Consider the following 20,083-nt stretch of genomic DNA (forward strand, 5'->3'; position numbering starts at 1 on the left):
AATAAAATCAAATCCTAAAACACCTTCCCCCTACCCCTCCCTTCTTCCTGGGCTCAACTTCACTCCTGATTTTCTCTACCTCCTCCCCCCGAGTGGTGCAGGGGGACAGGGAATGGGGTGGCAGTCAGTTCATCACGTTGTCTCTGCCGCTCCTTCCTCCTTAGGGGGAGGGCTCCTCACACTCTTCCCCTGTTCCAGCGTGGGGTCCCTCCCACAGGCTGCAGTTCTTCATGAACTGCTCCAGCATGGGTCCCTTCCACGGGGTGCAGTCCTTCATGAATTGCTCCAGCGTGGGTCCCTTCCACGGGGTGCAGTCCTTCAGGAGCAGACTGCTCCAGCGTGGGTCCCCCGTGGGGTCACAAGCCCTGCCAGCAAACCTGCTCCAGCCTGGGCTCCTCTCTCTCCACGGGTCCACAGGTCCTGCCAGGAGCCTGCTCCAGCGCGGGCTTCCCACAGGCACATCCACCTGCTCCGGCATGGTGTCCCCCCCGGGCTGCAGGTGGATATCTGCTCCACCGTGGGCCTCCATGGGCTGCCAGGGGCACAGCCTGCCTCACCATGGTCTTCACCACAGGCTGCAGGGGAATCTCTGCTCCGGTGCCTGGAGCACCTCCTCCCCCTCCTTCTTCACTGACCTTGGTGTCTGCAGAGTCCTTCCTCTCCCATATTCTCACTCCTCACTCCAGCTGCAGTTTGTGTCCTGGGCCTTTTTTTGTTTTGTTTTGTTTCCTCTTAAATATGTTATCCCAGAGGCGCTACCACCGTCGCTGGTTGGCTTGGCCTTGGCCAGCAGTGGGTCCTTCTTGGAGCTGGCTGGCATTGGCTCTGTCAGACATGGGGGAAGCTTCGAACAGCTGCTCACAGAAGCCACCCCTGTAGCCCCTCCACTACTGAAACCTTGCCACACAAACGCAATATAGTCCCCTGTCCGCTCACATGTGTAAGGTTGGTTGCACCCCTCCAGTGAATTACCTCCTTCCTTCCCTAATCCCTGTATGTTACAGATGCAGTTTTGCCAGGCACCATAATCCCCAGATGTCCTTGTAACAGAGTTATGCTGCCAGCCAGAGTCACTGAACACTCTCCTTTATTAATGTCATACAGTAAATGCACCCAGAATTCATGCAGATGGCTCCTGTAGCAACGCCAGTCCCAGAGAGGGGCTGAGTTGAGCTGAAGTGCTGTGTACTTTAACTTCGGTTTTCAGAGATTTGAGCGTTACCAAATACAGAAATTTGGAAAGCTATGAGAAGGCACAGGGGAAAAAAAATGTTGAAAGTTGTCATAAAGGTGAAATTGTTTGCCAGTGTTGTAAAATTCACCATAAAACTTAGCATGTGGAGAAATAGGTCCCTTGTATAAAGATCTGCAAATGGTTATCTTGTTGGAGATGCACTGGGCTATCTGACTTGGGCTTTAAATTTAGTTTTCATTCTTAGGGTCTCAAGAGTTAATAGGTAATAAACACATTTAGATTGCTGTAAAATTTGCATGAACTTCTAAGATCATTTATAATTGCTTTTAAATTTAATACTTCATGTGAGTTGCGCAGAAGAATTTATTTATCCATCAGGGTTCATCTTGCCATTTCATTATCTTTGCTTAGTTCTTGTTTGCTAATAACTGTGTTTCAGTCTTGGGGTTGTGGTTTTTTTGTGTTTGATGATGATTATTATATTATTATTATTTTAAGTGTTTGGAAAGCGTACATAAGGCAAGCATTCTCAGATGTTGTAATAAAATCAAGTATGAATCTTTTGGGCTGCTCTACACTGCAATAACACACACCCCCCTTTAAAAAAAATATGAACACGTTTATGCAAGGCAAAAAGAGGCTTGTATACAGACTGACTACAGTCAAAACAGCTTGAGAATGGAGAATAGTTTCAAAGAGCATGGCCATTTGTGAAGGGGAAAGAGGGTTTCAGATATGTACATTTGGTTGCTATCATGTTGGTGATTTAGTTGGTTGATACAATTGTGTGGGTTTTTGTTAGGTTAAAGAATGAAGTGCTACTTTGTCAAAATTCTTTATTAGTTACAGCAGGGTGACAAATACTTACCTTGAGTAAATTAAGATGAAATTTGCTAAATTACTTCTGTTCAACAGTCTTTCTGGTAAGTTAGAGTTTGAATACAAGTTTTTGAGCGTCTTTCCCTGGGACCAAAGAAAAGCAGTTATGGGATTGTCATGACATCTTCAGTTGCTCTTTTACCTGATTCAGGCCACACAATTTTGTGCAGTGGCTGTTGACGTGATCCCAACCATTTGTGCTTGAATTAAATTGTGTATTTCAGTGCGATATCCATGCTTGGTTGAAAAATGTCCAAGTGTTGGATAATTTACCATATTCTTTGTAGTTTTATCAGTTGCTAATTATGTGTATTTGTACCGCTCTCCTTTTTTTTGTAAGTGCAGGGATTCTGGTCACATAGGGGATTTTTTTTTTTTTTTTTTCTCCTGTAGGCTGCGTTTTCACTGAGTACTTTTTGCTTTTCTTGGACACAAGTTCAAGATGCTGAAGTTCTTGCAGAGTTTGATTTCTGGACTTAACATGGCTGTGTATGATACCTGTGCATTATGTGCATGTTTGTCATTATGGAGATTGTTCAACTAATTGTAATAAATCTACACCCTAATCTTTAATGGGGAGTATTTATTTTATCTGTCATTGGATGAACTAAGTGTTTCTTAGATTTCTTAGAGGATTATATTTGTTGCTTGGCATAAGCAGCAAATTCAAGCTTTCTATATACCTATGGCCTTAATTCAGAAAAACTTTTCAGAACTCTGATTCTAAATCTGCAGTTCTTTCTAATTTAGGAATCCTTCTCATACATATCCTTTATTTAAAAAAAAAAAAAACCCAAAAAACCCCCCAAAAAAAAACCAACCCCAAAACCCCACCAAATTATCTTAAGATGCTCTTGGCTTGGTTTCTTACTTCTATTCCCACACAGAAAGGACTTCATGACCCTTCTAAGGATTGTGATTGTATAAGGTCATTTTATTAAAAGCTGATTAATATGATTGGGGAGAAGGTGAATATTTTTGCAGAATGGCTGTGCAGGTGTGACGTCAAAGGGCTTCCAAATAGCCTGATTGCAAGAAGAGTTCTTTAATTTTTATCAAGAAACTCGGAGCCTGTGCATATTTTTACATGTAAGCATACAAAAAAGTGTACTTAAACTTCTAAATTATCAAGCTGTAAGAATCTTGGTTCCCCTCAGTTCTGAAATTGTTCCCTGTATTAGTTTAATACATCTTTAATCTCTTTTTTTCCCCTCTATCTTTTGACATCATTCTGATCAGCCATGCAGTCCAGAACACAGTGGATTTTTGTGTTTTGTTTTGTTTTTAGAGTTTGGTGGGTTTTGTTTGTTTGGTGGTTTGTGGGCTTTTTCGTTTGGGTTTTTTTTGTTTGTTTTAAATTATTCCCTAGCTCCTGGGTAGACTAAAGTAACTTTGGTTTTAGTACCACTTCATAGACATACCAGAAAAAGTAGCATAAATATGTACAGTTTATAAAAACATGTAGTGCTTACAAACTGCCTATAAGAGTGTGATGCTTTTTAGATGCATAATAAATTACTTAGTTTTATCATACAGCTTGCTTTATGCCGTGCTTTCTTCTTTATAATCTCATCAGGACTCACTAATATTGCTATTTCAAACACTAAGGTGTAGAGAAATACTTCTTTCTGAATGTGGGATTCTTTCATTTAAAACACACCAAATGGTCTGAAGCTCAAGACAGATAGGGCAGGTTATTTTATAGAAGAAATGTTGTGACTTCTTAAGGCATGGCACCTTAGGATTTAGTGGTATTACCTCAGGATTTCTAGTTTTGGCATTCTTGGCAAACTAGAAGTTTCTGGCCTATGGGGGGTGTGTGTATGTGTTTATATACCTCATATATGTATGTGTGTGTGTGTATGTATATATGAGATACAAATTTTAGCTAATTTTTAAAAGCTTACGTTGAGCCTTATAAACGTGATTTATTTTCTGGCATAAGTCAGACTGGATAAGGAACGAATCTGCTTTGCGTAGGTATGTGCTTACCTGATGATTTGGATTGTTAAGAAAGGAATTCTTCCTTTCTGGGTTGAGTTTATTTAGAGCAAAGGGACTTTTGAAGCATGTGAAGCATGTCTGATTTTTTTTTTTCTTTTTTTCTTTTCCAGTAGAATTCGGAGAATTCTTATACAAATTAAGATGAAAATTCAGTCTAGGCCAGAATCTTGTTTTCAGATGTGGCCAGTAGCCGGTGCTAGTAACAGTATAAGAAAAAGTCTATTTATCAGTGGAAGGTTGTCACTTAAATACCTGAAAATCAGTACATATTTCCTTGTAATGACGTAATTGCAAAGTAGGAGTCTTTCCTGTGGTGCAAAACTTCAGTTGCATGGAGTGATGTGCATTGCTTCTGAGCTGGGCGACCTTGTAATGTCACACTAAAAAATCTTTCCTAACCAGCCTCCTTTGTTTTTGTTCAGTACCCGTGCATTGCTGCTGCTGTGCTAAAAGGTAACAATTTTTTTACTTTTTAGCATGAATTAATCTCTAGAGGAAAAAATATCAATGACTTGAGTTTCCTACAATAGTTTATAGAAAGTATATATACAGTTATACTTGCTTTGAGATATCAAAACATGCAGTTTTATACTGTGCCCAGACCAAGAAAACATTTACCTCTCTGTGGCATTCAGTGCATTGTTCCTTCTACTTAGTGTTTTCTTGCAGACCCTTCTCAGCTACAGAACACAAGATTCAGTCAGTAATGTAAACTGAAAAAATATTAGTGCAAATCTAGTTTTAAGTGGTAATGTGTTAAAGCTTATTTCAAATGTGTGTATGTTCATAGATCCATACATTTACCTCTTAACATTTTCTACAACTATTCAGGTAACATCTTCTGGTAGAGTTGTTGAATGCTTTGGCTCTTCAGCTAACAACATGGTGGTTAAAACGTATAAACTACTTAAATTGGTACTGAATACAAAGCCTCCTTTATTTTTGTCTTTTGTAAATTTGTTTCACATTGGGAATATTTTGTTTAGATTGTGACTAGACAACAGTGGTGAGAACTACATGAAAGCTGGAACTTTAAGAATATACAAAAAAATTTGAACGCTATCTACAAATTCCTTTTAAATCCATGTCAGTTGTGCATGATTGCTCCAAGAAACTGCCTTTAAATCTTATCAATTTGGAGTGCTCAGAATCAGCACTCCAGCTCTAATTAAGATGAAAACTATGATTTTTTTTTTTTTTTTTTTTTTTTAACTAAAAGCCACATGCAGCATAAAAAGCCTGGGCCATCCATATGATCTAAGCATATGTTTAGATGCCAGGCATTTACTGGTTCATTTAGATGTGCATAAATCAGTTTGATGTGCATTCTGTTTTTAACTGTATTTAATCAAGAATGTGTTAATCAGGTAATACCAAGTTTATTGGTCTATCTTTTGGCCACAGATACAGAGTCTTGTACTGTTTGGGAGGTCGGTATCCTTTTGTTGGAGACTCAGATACCAATAGTATTCACCTATCAAATGTTTTTTGGTTGGTTGGGTTTTTTTCTCATGTTTGAATCAGCTGTGTAAATGAGCAGAGTTAAGCTTGGGCCAGTTAAGTATGAATCAATACAGTGCAGATCTTCTGTCAATTCTAGATACCGATTGAGTATTTTAAAAGTCAAGCTCTAGCTAGGCGTCTGTTGCAGATTTAAATCACTATGATGATGCTTTTATTTTTGTGTTTTTAGTGTTGTGCAATAGCTTGCTCTCCAGCTGTAAGTATCTTTGCAATCTGGAGAACTTGAAATTTGCTATAAAGACTTTGGTGCATGTCTTGTCAGCATTCTGTGCCCCTTACACTGTGCTTAAAAGTAAAATACACAAGTAACTCTGAGTATTGGCTTCCCATAACTGGGGAATCAATTTCATATAATTAGCAGAATCTCTTTAGACTCCACAGTTCCTGGTCTGTGGTTTGGTGATCATCATTGCAATTTAGACTGCTTGTAAGGGATCAAGACTTGGCTCAAAGTGGGTGGTTGAGTTGAATTCTTAAAAACATTTTCCCATTCAAGACAGTTCAGGAGAAACCTTTTTTATTTAAGGTAGGTCTCTCATCCTCTACTCCGTATCTGTACCTTTTTTCCTACCTGTTTCCCTTTATGTCAAATATGGAAAAGGTAACTCTGGAGTTCTACTCTTGCACAAAACCTTTCTACCCCTCTTTGTTACGCACCTTCTTTTTAGTTTAATCTCTGGTTGTCATTGAAGTAACAGCATATGTTAAAATCAAATCAGATTTTCCTCACAAGCATAATATTTCCTAATATACTCTCCTGTTATTTTATTCTCAGACTGTCTAGATAGTGACTCACACTGCTGTGTTCCAAATCTCTACTGAGAGACCAACATTTCTTGATGAAGATCAGGAAGAGCCAATTGGTGTATCTACACAGAATTACCCAACATCATTCTGTCATATTCAGGAGGGCAATTAATAATTGTTAGTACCAGAATTCCAGAGTCTGTGGGGTCATGCCTGCATATATTATTTTCTTTCTTTACCTTGTGTCTGAATGACCAATGCATAGCAAGTTTCATTGACTTGGTGGGAACCCAGAGCAATGAGTTCTGAGAGTTGTTACACTGCATCAGTCTCACCCAGACTGCATCTGCATTATGATAGGAAACTTACGTGGCATGATACCGTACTCATGAGGTTGCCTTTTCTACTGCTATGGTTTGTCCGGGTAAACAGGCACTTGTTTTGTTTCTTTTATAATTTCTTAAAAGAACAGTGTTTGCATCAGTTTTTTAAATTTTGGTAAAGATTTGAAACTATATTTTTGATGACTTTAAGAAAAAACTTACTAAAGGACAATTACCCAGACAGTGCAAACAAGAAGTCTGATCCCCCCCCCCCCCCCCCCAAAGTTATACATTAAGTGTATCTTCTGGAGAATTCAGTGGTTTGCTCTAGGTTGTTTAACCGGCTATATTGAAATCTTTTCATAACATTGTCTTGTATAATAGCCTTGGTATCACTTTTTTCATACAGCTTAAATTCTTGAGCTCATTATCATTATCTTGTGTCTTCATTGGAACAGGTTAGTAACAGAAGTCTTGTTGTACTTCTCTGTTCTAAATATTGATTGTTGTCATGGTCTTGGCTGAATTATGTTCCCACATATTTTTCATTCCTCCGTTGGGTCTCACTCAAACGTGGCGCTTTTTTGTCTTTAGTTTTCAAGGCCTATTAGGTCCTATCTCTGCTTACTCTCTGTGAAATCTCTCCTTCAGCACTCACATACTACCTGACATCTAACATAGCGTTAATTTGCATTAGCTCCTTATTGAATTGTCCAAGACAGTCTTACCTATGAGTGTTTCACAAAGCTGCCATTTGTTTTCTAGTTCTTTCTTTTTATTCTCCTTTTCTGTGTTCCACAGTAAAAAAAAAAAAAAAAATCCAAACCCTCTAGAAAAACCCCAGACCAAAAAACCAGAAAAATAGCTCCCCAAAACAGGGAGGGGGGAAGAAAAAAATCCTTAGGTTCACTGCACTGAGACTTCTACCTACCATGATGACTAGTATGTCTTGCCATTTCCTTATAATCCTCATTAGCACCTTTGTGCTTTGCTGTTTCAGTTGTAGATGGTTAGCACTTTGGTTTTGGGACTATATGGTCCTGGCTTTCTGTAGGGCGGTTAAAGAAATCCTTTTCTACAAAATCATTAAGGCATTTTTTCCAAAGTAGTATTTTAGAGTATTTTTGTGGAAAGTGTTTTGAGTCTCATTTCCATATTGTAACAGAAGGGCTTCACTGAAATATGGAAGGTGTAGGTGTGGAGAAATAGATCGTTAGGCATCCCTTAGCTGATGGGTGTAAATGATCAGGAATTGTCAACCTACTGGTGGAGTCACCTGAAATATATAAAAAAATTTACAAGCAGACAAGAGCTTCTAATGAATGGGAGTGAGGGAAGGTGTAACATGTGAAAGCATCTTTCACATGGTTAATGCTTTAAAGAAAGAAAAAAGTTAGGAGTTGTAGCTCTGGCTTCTCCGACAGGGAAAACAATTGAATCCTGACTGGTTTATATGGTACAGGCTGGTAATACCATGAGCATATATGTAGGCAAGCTTTATTGTCTCCTTTTACTGCAAGACCTCTAGATTACTTTTTATTGCTGACTGATTTAATACTATAACAAGTTTTGTTAGTATTGTTGTTAGCTCAATGGAAGAACTTTTTATTTGTGACCAGTTTAAATACAAAGTACGTCTAAAAGCAGAAAGGATTCTGAAGTAACAATTCTGTCTCATCAGAATTAAATTGTAAGTGAAGACATAAAAGCAAAGTTGTTTTCTTGCTTGTGACTATTTGTACATTGCTGAGGTACCTGAAACTTCCCCTCAGCATTCATACAAGGTAAACTTTGCCTAATTCTGTAGGAAGTAAAAATAATTTTTCTGAATATTTTTAATTTGAGGAAAAAGGTCAAGTCAAAACCAGATAGATAATCTTGCCATCATTGAGCCCTTCTGATGCTACTTACTAGTAATTCACCCTGTTGATAACAGTTAAGAATGCTGCTTGGTGGAAGAATATAGCTTAAATCAGAGAATTGGAGTTGGATAAGAGGAAGAAGGTTTCATAACTGAATAAATATTAGACAACTCTTCAATATTTTTTTCATTTCTCCAAAGCTGCATAATTATTTGTAATTTTTACCTTAGTTTGGTTGGTTTTTGTGACACATTTCAGGCAGGAGACTCCACCAATAGAACAGTGAAACTATGGCATTATACTCTACCAGTCTAAATAATACTCAAAACTTTCAGAAATCCTGGTGTCTTTGCAAAGAGAGTATAATTTTATTGTGGTGTGTAACTGATCTTACAATCTGGTGAACGCAGTGTATATTCTCTTTCACTTTACTTGTCTCTGGAGGTAGCTGGCTCCCCCTTTTTTTCCCCTCTGTCTAGGTTACAATAGTCAGATTTTATCTTGTTATATTGATTCTTTATTTGATATAGCTCCATCTGTCCCAATTATCTGAAATGGTTTAAAAACATTAATGAATGAAGTTCCAGAACACTGTGAGGAGGAGAATACTGTATTTAAATCCGGAGGAGCTCTGGATTTTTAGATGCATGCCTTAGAGAAGGAACTCCAAGTCTTGTTGTAATGTGGTTTAAACCACATTAACTTTCTCTCCAGGGCATTTTGATTATTAGTATTGGAAGAAAGGGTGAAGAGTGCAGTGGTGGTTGGAGAACATTTAGGGGCATATCACTGCAAAACTGTATATCCTAGGCATCCATGATTGAGAGATGCCAGAGACAATACAATGAGCTAGATGCTTGGTTCATCCCACTAGACCATTTACAATAGGCTGAGAGGATTTTCCTCTGGTGGGAAAAAAAGAGAAAGAGGAAATAATCTAAACAGTAGGCTTTTATGTGTTTGGTAAAGATTCTAAATAGTTTGTAGTAAGTATTTCAGGTTTCTAGATTATAGAAACTGGTAACTGTAATACAGATAATTTTTTCTAATTTTGACTCTATGTAACTTACCTGTTTTGAAATGCTTTTTTTATTTTAGTGTGGTATCTACTACTGTATGTCTGCTATTGTCTTTTGGTGAGACTCCAGTCCGTACATGTGAGATAACATACATGCATATAAAATGTTATCCCTGTGTGTGACTCCAGCCATTAGGTGGTTAAAATGCTGTACAAAGAAATGTAACATCAAATAGACATTCACTCACTTAGAAGACATGCTTGGGAGGTTTAATCTCTTAATGCAATAAAATGAAATTTTTTAAATTACCAGCAATAAGCTATAAGGTCAGTCAATAAAATACCCTTGCAGTTGCAATGACAGTGAAGAAATGCCTCTGCAATAGTTGGAGTTAAATAAGGGTAGGCTGTAGTGGAGAGAGAGCATACTAGAGGTATATGGAACGGAAGCAAACTGGGAAGGTAATCTCCTGTTTAATCTTTAACACTTAAAAAAAAAAATCTGTTCAAATAAAGTTGACAAACAGACTTAATGGTACAAAATATAATTAACTTTTAGAAGTGAATGTTCTGGAATTGTCAAGGCCAAAAGCTTCAAAAAACACTCAAAGATGTGGTTGGGTATAGAGAAGGTTTCCTAGTTCTCTACTGCAGGAGTCTTTTCCTCTGCTGTTGTATATCGTGCTCAGATTTTTCTTGCTCATCTTCCTACCATTTCTCTTCGGCGGTGTGGTTCTCCTGACAAATATGGAGATAAAGCGAAATTCAGGAGGTTATATCCTGTAGACTTAATGAGTGGTTTAACCCCATTTCCTATGATACGCAATGGTAATGAGTAAGACATTAGCTGGGTATGTTTGTTTGATGATCAGCCGTTAACAATTAACATCTAATGCTTATGGTTGAGCTTAACAGTCAATGTTCCCTGAAATGAATGACGCTTTTTACAATAACTTCTTTGGTGTTATTTTAAAATCAAGGAGGCCTCTGCAAACAATTACCTTTTCTGTATTTGTGTGCTGGTCTGTTCCGTGGGAGAAGGGTGTTCTGGGCAGAGGTCCTATAGCTGTATGTATAAGGCCACTGAAACCTCCTGGTAAATACCGACTAAACTGATAGAAATTGAATAAAACTTAGATGCATGAAATACAAGGTGATGTATTTAAGGAGTAATAAATATATATTATTATAAAATGGTAGTTCAGTTAAAAATGATAGCTGTTAGCAAGATGATTCAGCACACTCAATGTTTTTTGTTCACATCTATGTGTGTTTCTTTAAAATACCATTTGTTAAGCATAATTCTGCAGATTATTTGCAGAGAAGTCAGAGGCAGAGGAATTTGAGGCCAAAGGAATGTTGGGGGGCAGAAGGGGAGGGGAGAAAAAGGGGTGGGGGTAGTGGGGTCAAACTCCTATTGCGTTATCTACATGTGTTACAGATGGGCAGATCTGTACCACTACTGACTGAATAATGGGAAGCTTTCTACTGGCAGCTGGTACAAAAATGTGGTGGTTTGCATTTTAATGTGGCCATGGAAGAAATGAATAGAATTCTATAATTAATTATTAGAAATAATTCCATTCAAAAAAGAAAAAGTAATACTTTACAGGCCATTGGTAAAACCTTACATTGTTTCTCGTTTGGGTTATTTGTTTTGAAATTAGGCACTGAACTTACGGGAGGTGAGTCACTTGGAGGTGATATTTCATTTATCCAGGCCTTTATATTAATTGTATGTGTATTTATTGTTTGCCATAGTACCCCTTGTTCCTTTATTGCTTCTCTATTTCTGAAACTGTTTCCCAGTTCTGCAGAAGTCTTATGTAATTGAGTGCTTGGGTCAGTACAGCCATTCATTGCTGTGACATTAATTTTGGTATCTTAAAAGTATGGCAAAGTGCATTTTACTATATTTTTAATGTAAAAGTTTAAATTAAATGTCTAGATCGTTTTCTTGCAAATAACTTTTTGATTTAATAAAAATTTGAACTGTTTACAAAGTAACAGTTCTCCCTTATGTTTGTGTAGGGGAAAATGCAGTGTTGCACTTCTGAATGAGACAGAATCTGTGCTGTCATATCTGGAGAAAGAGGTAATATGTGACTTCTATTTGGGTAAATATTGGGATGGGTTTATGGGTTTTTATGGCTGCATTATTAATAAATGGGCAAACAATACTTCAAAAATCTTTTCTTGAATGATAAGTTAGAAAAATCATGTTGTTGAAGACACTAATTTTAAAAGCGTTATTGGGTAAAAACTTAATTGACACTCTTAAATAGTGATTTTATTACTAATATGGTTGTATTTAGGAAATAATTTGAAGCAATTCATACGGTGTCTTACAAAAGAAAAATACACAGACTTTTTTCTGTAACGGGTACTTAAGGGGCAATTCACATGGCTGCCTTTTTTCCTTTTCTTTTTCTTTTTTTAATTTCTTTTTTTTTTTCCTAGAGGTGTTCTAGAAAGAAGAATCTTCCATAGTCAGTGGACAGAGAGAGCAAGAGACGCTCCTGTAGAGGACAACTTAGCATAGGAGTATAATTTTAAGGGCTCTGAATTACTGTATGGAAAGTGTGTCCTCACCTTTCATTTCCTGTGGAAGGAACTTAGGGTGCTTAGCCTTACCAGAGGGGAGGAAAATTCCCCAGGAATTTGAAAGATAATTGTATTGCAAAATACCTTTCAAAATAAACATATTTTTCTTTGGAGTGTCTTAATACAACATCAGGCAGACAGAGTTTTCTAGCTGAAATTATCATGTCTTTATTTTTAAATTTCTACACCAAAACTACTGATAATGGGTAAAAACGTTTCTGAAAACAGGACTTCCCCTATACTTCAGGTGACTGTACCAGATATGCCAGTACTATTTTTGTGTAAGCCCTTTTCAGGTACTGACAATGTTTTATACTTTTTGAGACTAATGCAAAGTCAGCATGGTAGAAATATTTAGGAGGGGAAACATGTTAAATTCAGAAAGCAGTTAACATTAATTCTTTTCAAATCCATTGATATGTTTTTATGTATGAATCTTTTCATTATTGCTCTATTCTGAAATAACTCCTAGCAATGAGAGAAGCTTCAAGTAGCCGTTTAAAGTACTCATGAAACATCTGCATTATTTGAAATAAGGATTAATGAACCAAACCTGTGCTCTCTAAAAGTGTCCGAGGGGGATTACTTTAATAATTTCCAAATGGAAGGTGATACAGATTTACAAACCCAATTTTAAAAATCATTATGCTGTTGCAAATGTGTCTTCTTTTTTAGGATACTTTTTTTTATTCATTGGTGTATGATCCATCACTGAAAACGCTTTTAGCAGACAAGGGAGAAATCAGAGTGGGGCCTAGATATCAAGCAGATGTGCCAGACATGCTTGCAGAAGGTAAATACATGATCTTTGATTAGTCAAAAAAAATTCTTATCTTGCATTATTACTTATGCTGACTTTCTGAACTAAACTAATCAGCATAGAGGCAGAAAAGGTAAAATAGTAGCTCTTAGAAAATTGATGAATACCAGTAGATATCATGAACAAAGAAAGGATATTTGAATAGATGTTGAAAAGACGGCTTGTCTGGCCCATTTCAGGTTTGTGCATTACACAATTTAGGCAGTCAGTGATTGTTTATTTGATTGTGTGGTCCAGTTAGTTCTTTGATGTAGGCCTCATGGAAGGAAGATGTTGAGGACCAGCCCATTTTGTAGAATAGTAACACGATAACAAAATAAGTGAAAAATGTATTCTTTTTCTCCCTTTTAAAACAGGCTCTGCATAGATAATGTGTCTTTGTGTTGTCATTTTACAATATTGGCTTCCATCATAGCATTGTGTCTGTTTTGTAGCAGGACTGAAACAAATGTTTCAAGCCTTCACATATCTTTATGATCACTGGTATTTTTGTAAAGTTTATTTTATTTGTTTATAATCTAGCACAATTACCTGTGCCTTAGTCTTTTGCTACATAGGAACTTTATTCTTTTAAACAAAATTTCAAGTACAGTATTTATTTGGTGTTTGGATGTTATTTAAGAGGCGTGAGCATCTGTGTCTTGTTATGTTTGCAATTACATTTACTTAGTAATTTTTAAAATGAGCTGGCTTTGTCGGTGAAATGTGCACTCTACATTGAGTGCTAACAAAAGAAAAAGTTTCCTGAGAAGTATCTAGACATAGATACTGTTTTCAAGAATCTTGGTATTTATTCCTTAAAAAGAAAGGATTATGTGACAGGAATATCACTTGCACTAAGTCAAAGGAGTTCTGAATGCCCCAAATATGTGTATTTGTAACCTTAAATGGTGTGTTTTCCATTCATCATGGACTTATTTTTTCCTGCTCTACTTTTTCTTTTGTACGAAACAAGTAGTATTTCTACAAAGCTTATTTAATAAACTGTATAAAACAAGAATGATTTGATTTCAGGCAAGTGGCAGATCATTTTACAATGGATGCCATTTAGTAGTTCACCTCCATTATTATTCTGGCTTTTCTTTTAATAACCAGAAATAAACTGTAGGAAGTCTTTTCCAGATTTGTTTATAAGGTGTACAGACTTGTTTCAGAACAAGTTTGTGAGTAGAATATGATACACTGCTATGCTTGCTGTAAAATGTACCTGTCATAGGGAAACAAATAATTATGTAGATACTCATACGCTCAAGAGGAAAGCTTCCCAGAGGACTAAGAGAAAACGCCTGTCTCACTGTGTGTATCAAGTAGCCAGGAAGTCCTGATGTGCTTCTGAAGTAGCTGGTTGAATTGTTGGATTTTCAGGATGAGCTGGGGTTGTCTGGCAGGCAGGAAGTCTTTTTCTACTGAATTCTGCTACTTAAATTGCTAAAGACAGAGCCTAATTATGGAATAGTGAATACTACATATAAAGTAAATGCTTTTCCCATGGAAATTTTACTTACTTAATTTTTGTCTAAACCCAAATTCTGTATTTATTAAAAGTTCAGTTACTAAGTTCTTCTGGAGCTTAACTTTCTGAGTTAAATCCTTGATTCAGTTAGATGAGTAGAAGATCTTTCTCTTAAGTCATGAAGACAGAATTTCACTGTGTGTTACTGTCTTGTTTTTCTCACTCCCCATTAATCCCTAAAATGCAGTAAGTGATGCAGTCGTCTTGCTGTCTTTAGTAGGCAATAATAGTCCCTCAGTTATTAAGGTTCAGAAACACCAAGTTGCCCACGAACCACAGATCTGGTGGTATACAGACAACTTCTTTGGCAGTTTAGTTGGATTAATCTGCACTTATTTCCAGTGGCTGGTGGAAAAAAGAGTTTGGTTTTAGGAGGATAAAAATACCTGAATTATTGTAGTTTTGACTGATTGTTATCTAAATGTTTCCGTAGCCTTCTGACCTCCAAGGAAAAGAAAAAGATGATTCAGCTGTTACTTTGTCTTTATGTAAGCTGACAGCCTCAAAGTTAATCCATTCACTGTCAAGCCTTTTCATTCATGAAAACAAATCTAAACAATGTTTAAAATTAATAGAATAAAATAGATATGTTTGGAAAAGATGTGATCCTGTGAAGACTTCTGAATCTTGATATAAATTTTTCAGCCTGTATTTTTAAAAGTGGCTAACAATGTGTATGTCCAAATTATTATGCCGTAATGTATGACTCTTTAAAGGCCTAGAGCAATCACCTTAAATTAAAACAAAGAATTTAGACAACTTTGAGTCAGTTAGGGATCACTTGAGAAAAATCAGGTTTTATGTCATCTAATAATAGTATTATATAATAAAAGAGAAAGCATTGCTAACTTTATTCACACATAAAATTTGTCATGCCAATTTTAACGTAAAGGAAGTATACCTTTTTGAAGGTTGTTGGTAGGCATATTTTATGTTTACAGAAAATCCCCAAAGCCATTTAAAAAAAAAAAAAAAATTTAGAAAAATCGAAGATTCACACACCATCAGTTATTTTATTTTAAGTTACTGGCATATAAATCCAATTCAAATGACTGAAAACATGCCAGTTCAGATTAGCTTTCAGAAGACCAGTCACAAAGTGGCTGAAAAATGAAAAAGTTCTTTGAACTGTGAAAGCCCTTACACATCTTCTATAAACATTAAATTATTTTGACGTAAACACACTTATGTATTCTAGTAGATTAAAAATTCAGATTGCTTGCATTTTCTCTATACTGTGATAATTGTGATACATGTTCTGTCTGAATGGACTGGTGCCTTTTTTTTTTTTTAGTGTTTATTGGAGACCTATATGCATTTTTTTGGTTGGAATAGAGGGTTTGGGTGTGTCCCCCGTCCCCCCTTCCCCCCGCCCTTGCATTGATGTTACCATTTTTCCATCCTTGAATAAAACACTCCAAAACCTGGTGTTTAGGCCAAACTTCAGATAATGCAGCATACCTTCTCCCTCCCCACCCCCCATGGGTGGAGAGCTTTATGTTTCTCTTTAATTTTTGAAATGGAAAGAATGTTTTCTTTTTAAAAGACTAAAAGGTTTACTAAAATCAAGATACACAATAAAGAATTAGAGATCCAGCTGGTTTTCCACTTTGAGATATAATGAATCATAAGTCCTTTACGCAGTTACAGTAAACAAATATAAACAAAGTTTAAATCTGGTTGAAAATGCCTAAGCCTTGTTTATCTACACTGGTTTTGTTTGTAGTGATTTAGCTAAATTGCTTAGATTACATATGTAGTGAAGACTAACTTTGGAGAAAGACCAGACCAGATTCCTTTCAGCAATCTCTTACCATTTTTGTTATGAGCATCTTTGAGAGTAAAACTATCATCAAAGTTGTCAGATTTGAATGATACTATGATTGTGTGAAACCCTTCCTTCTCCCCCCAGTGCCAAGTGCTCCAGTCTTTCTAGACTCTAGTTCAAAGATTTTGAGAGTCTTTTTAGTTGCTTTTATTATGGTGGAGGAGACTATATTCTACAGCATTGACTCAAATTCTAGCTAGTATGATACTAAAGAAGGTCCTTTCTCTGCTTTTAACACCACATTTTCCAGTGGCTTATTCTGTGAATATAACAGTTATTTATTTTCAAATCTGTTTCCAGTGCGGGGTAACATTCCGCTCCCCTGTACAAAGCAAGAATAAAAAGGTTTATCTCAGAGAACCAAAGCACGCATTTGGACAAAGAGTATCTTGTTTCAAGCATCCCTACTCTACAGTCCAGGAGCAAGGTACCTGGTTCTCTGCATGTGATGGCCAGAAGCTGCTGTCTGGTGCATCCACCTACTGTATTTGATCGGCAACTTACAAAAAGTGTGACTAGTAAGTTCAAAAAATGAAACAAAAAAATCACAAACAACCAACAAAAAACGCCTAGTACAGTTTTGCTTTGGGCAAGTCATTATTATCATCGTTATTTGATTAAAAGGCGTACTTTTATAAATTATTCTGAATATGATCACATTGCTTTCACCTTTAGCTAACAGATTTTATTTAGTCCTGTTCTGTGTACAGGAAAATATGAGGAAGGTCAGGGAAATTGCTCCAAGGCAAATCAGTTTAGATACTGGGTAAACTTTTGTGGAACACTGATCGTTCCCTATCTCACAACTTGATCTATTTAAACCCAAATGTTTTTAAATCCTGGCATTTCAACCAGTATTTCTCAGCAGTGGAACAAGTGATGCAGTGGCAAGTTGTGTTACATGGTTGGCTAGAAAGCAGAGAATGAGAGAGAAAAGTAGCAGCATAGCATTAGGGATGTAGTTCATGAAGTAGGATAATGCTCAAGAATGGGAGAAACTGGAAAAAAAGGTAATTTTCTTTTCTCTACAGGATTTCTTTTACTGTGTTAAAAAAATGTTTCTCTGGTATGTATGCATTAGTCTTGCAGCCTCATGCGTACTATCGTAGGTCTAATTGTAGTTGTCACACAGTAGAACGTGTGACAGCTTAGCTAAGCAAATACAGTCAAAGTATTATTTATAGATAGGGAAGCCAAGTGTTTAAAATAACCTCATTGGCCAAATGAGTAACTTCTTCAGTAATGGTTTGGTTTGCTTTTATTTACTCATAGGGTTGAGAATCAGGTGGAAAGACTGGGACAAAGCCAACAAAGGTCAATAATTGTTCCCCTGTCTGTCAAAGGTCAATTAAAACTTCTGAAGCAGAGGATATTTTTCTAAATAAACCTAACAAAGGACTTTATTGTCACTGTGTTCTGGTCCTGACACGTAAGTCTAGTGAAACTATTTGGAGTAATTCTCTGACTAAAAGAGCCAAACCAAACAAAAAAATGCGAAGTTGTATTTTCAAGAAAACTAATAAAATTTGGAGTAACTATCTCCTATGATTTTAAAGAAAATTGGAGAATAAGTGTAATTTGTTGAAATAAATTTTCTGATGTTACATTTGCTTTGTCAAGCAATAATGACAATGAATGAACCTTTTGTGTACCAGGATTTGGTAGAACAGTGCTTTGTTAGGCAATGTAAAATGTTTAAATGTTGAAATAGGCATTTTCAAGAAAACTTAGCCCACCAGTGTAAGAACAACCATGCTGAATCAGACCATCAGCTGTTTATCCATGCAGATGTGGTTTCTTAGTTTTCTTAAAACTTGTTTAAAGCCTTTTAGAAATCCAGTAGGCTGTCACCTTGAACTTCCTTAGGTATCTCTTTGCAGAACTTCAGTAAGTATGTGAGGTGTGATTTTTTATTTTTTTATTTTTTTATTTTTTTTTTACAAAAGGTGTGCTGACCTATTTTTCTTTAGAAAAGGTGTGCTGACCTATCTCCAGTAAACCTTTGTTGCAATTTCTACTAATTTGGCTAGTATAGCTGTGAGCCTTGACAGTGCTTAGTTGCCTACATTTTCCCTTTAGCCCATATACCCTCCTTCACACCCTAGGTAACACAAATGGATTTGAGTTCACATGTCACTACTAGTAGCTATTGTATTCTTCCTTGAGTTCCTGTAGAAATCTTGAGAAGATGCTTGTCCAAACTGAAATAACTTGTTAATGTTCATTTTGTATAATTGTTCTGTAACCTCTCCCACAGATGCTTCATTTTGAGGTAGATTTTCTTTTAGGTCTCTCATGGAGCATGCAAACCTCACGAGTTTTATCCAGTCATCACAAATGCAGAGAATTAATTTGATTTCTCTGCTAACAGTTAACTTGAATTTCTCTTATTTGCTCCCTTTTTAAACAGATCACATTGCCAAGGTCTTAGACCCTTAGGTAGTTTATAGACCTTTTGACTCTGTTGATTATCTGAGAAAACTTTAGTCATTTGAATGCCCTCTGAAATTTGGACAATGTTGTAGCAAATAGGAGGATGAAAGAAGAGTGACAAGACTAAAAAAAAAAAAATTATTAACCCTACATCTGGTAGTGTCTGTCAATCACAAAGACAGTTTTCTTCCTCTGTGGCTTGAGATTTGACTTCAATTTTGCTCTAGCTGAAGGGAAAATTATAGCACATGACGGTACTCATATTCATATATTTAATAAAAGTATGACATTTATTGGGGGATGAAGGGGCTGAGGGGAGCAGCTCTGTGGGAAAGGCCCTGGGGTGCTGGCAGACGGCAAGAGGATGTAAGCCAGCAGTGTGTCCTGACGGCGAAGGACGCTAACAGCATTCTGTGCTGTGTCACCTGGCACGTAGGCAGTAGATCAAGGAAAACGATCATCCATCCCCCTTTAGTTAGCACTCATTAAATCACATCTAGATACCGCATCCAGGTTTGGGTCCCCCAATACGGGAAAGTTATTAATAAACTGAAGTAAGTTCAGTGGAGGCCATCACACTTGTTGGGGCTAGAGTACTTGCCCTGCAAGGACAGACTCAGGGAGTTGAGCTTGTTCAGCCTGGAGAAGAGATGGCTTCAAGGGGGGCACCAACAGCAGCCCCCCAGTGACTGGGGGGAGGTTGTTGAGAAGACAGACAGGTTCTTGACAGTGGTGCATAGTGGGAGGATGAGATAAAAGAGACATAACTTGAAATGAGATGTTCAGAATGGCCATGAGCAGAGATTTTTTTCCCATGAGGATGGTCAGGTGGTAGAGCAAGTACCCAGGGAGGTTGTGTCATCTCTGTCCTTAGAGGTTTTCAAGACCAAGTGGATAAAGCTCTGACCTCACAGCCGAGCCTGCTTTGAGGAGGAGGTTGGGCTAGAGACCTCCTGAGATCCCTTCCAACTTGAACCAATTCTGCTACGGTGCTCCAGGTTAACAACATACTGACAAGATTCAGCTCGCAGTCTTCTGCCTTTTATCCTGGGGAAGTGCCTCTTTGTAGAGAAAGAGTTGGGACTGGAAGTTTACCTCTTATTAAACAAGCATGTGAGTGAACAGTTGTTTAATCAAAACATCTATGCTTCAAAGGTGATCATAGGCCGCATCTGCTTCTGCGCTTACCTGCAGTCATTTTTTGTCAAGAGAAGCTGCAAGAGACACCTCAAACTGCTACTTAGTCACCTTCCCTCCAGCGATGATGCTGGGTAGTAGATAACTTCTTTGTGGGTCTTCAGTCATTAGTGTGCTCAGTTTCAGCTGACTTTGC

The 20,083-nt window shown here is 37.1% G+C and overlaps 1 protein-coding gene across 1 annotated transcript in view; it reads left to right on the forward strand.

Moving 5' to 3' along the window:
• MTA3 (metastasis associated 1 family member 3) overlaps positions 1-20,083 on the forward strand; it is a 147,860-nt gene that overhangs the window by 27,386 nt on the left and 100,391 nt on the right. Inside the window, exons 5-6 of the mRNA XM_075707348.1 lie at positions 11,584-11,647; positions 12,832-12,949. Coding sequence (XP_075563463.1) covers positions 11,584-11,647; positions 12,832-12,949 — 182 coding nt within the window. The remainder of the gene's footprint in view (positions 1-11,583; positions 11,648-12,831; positions 12,950-20,083) is intronic.

This window comes from Pelecanus crispus, chromosome 3, assembly GCF_030463565.1.
Source record: "Pelecanus crispus isolate bPelCri1 chromosome 3, bPelCri1.pri, whole genome shotgun sequence".
In the NCBI taxonomy this organism is placed as follows: Eukaryota; Metazoa; Chordata; class Aves; order Pelecaniformes; family Pelecanidae; genus Pelecanus; species Pelecanus crispus.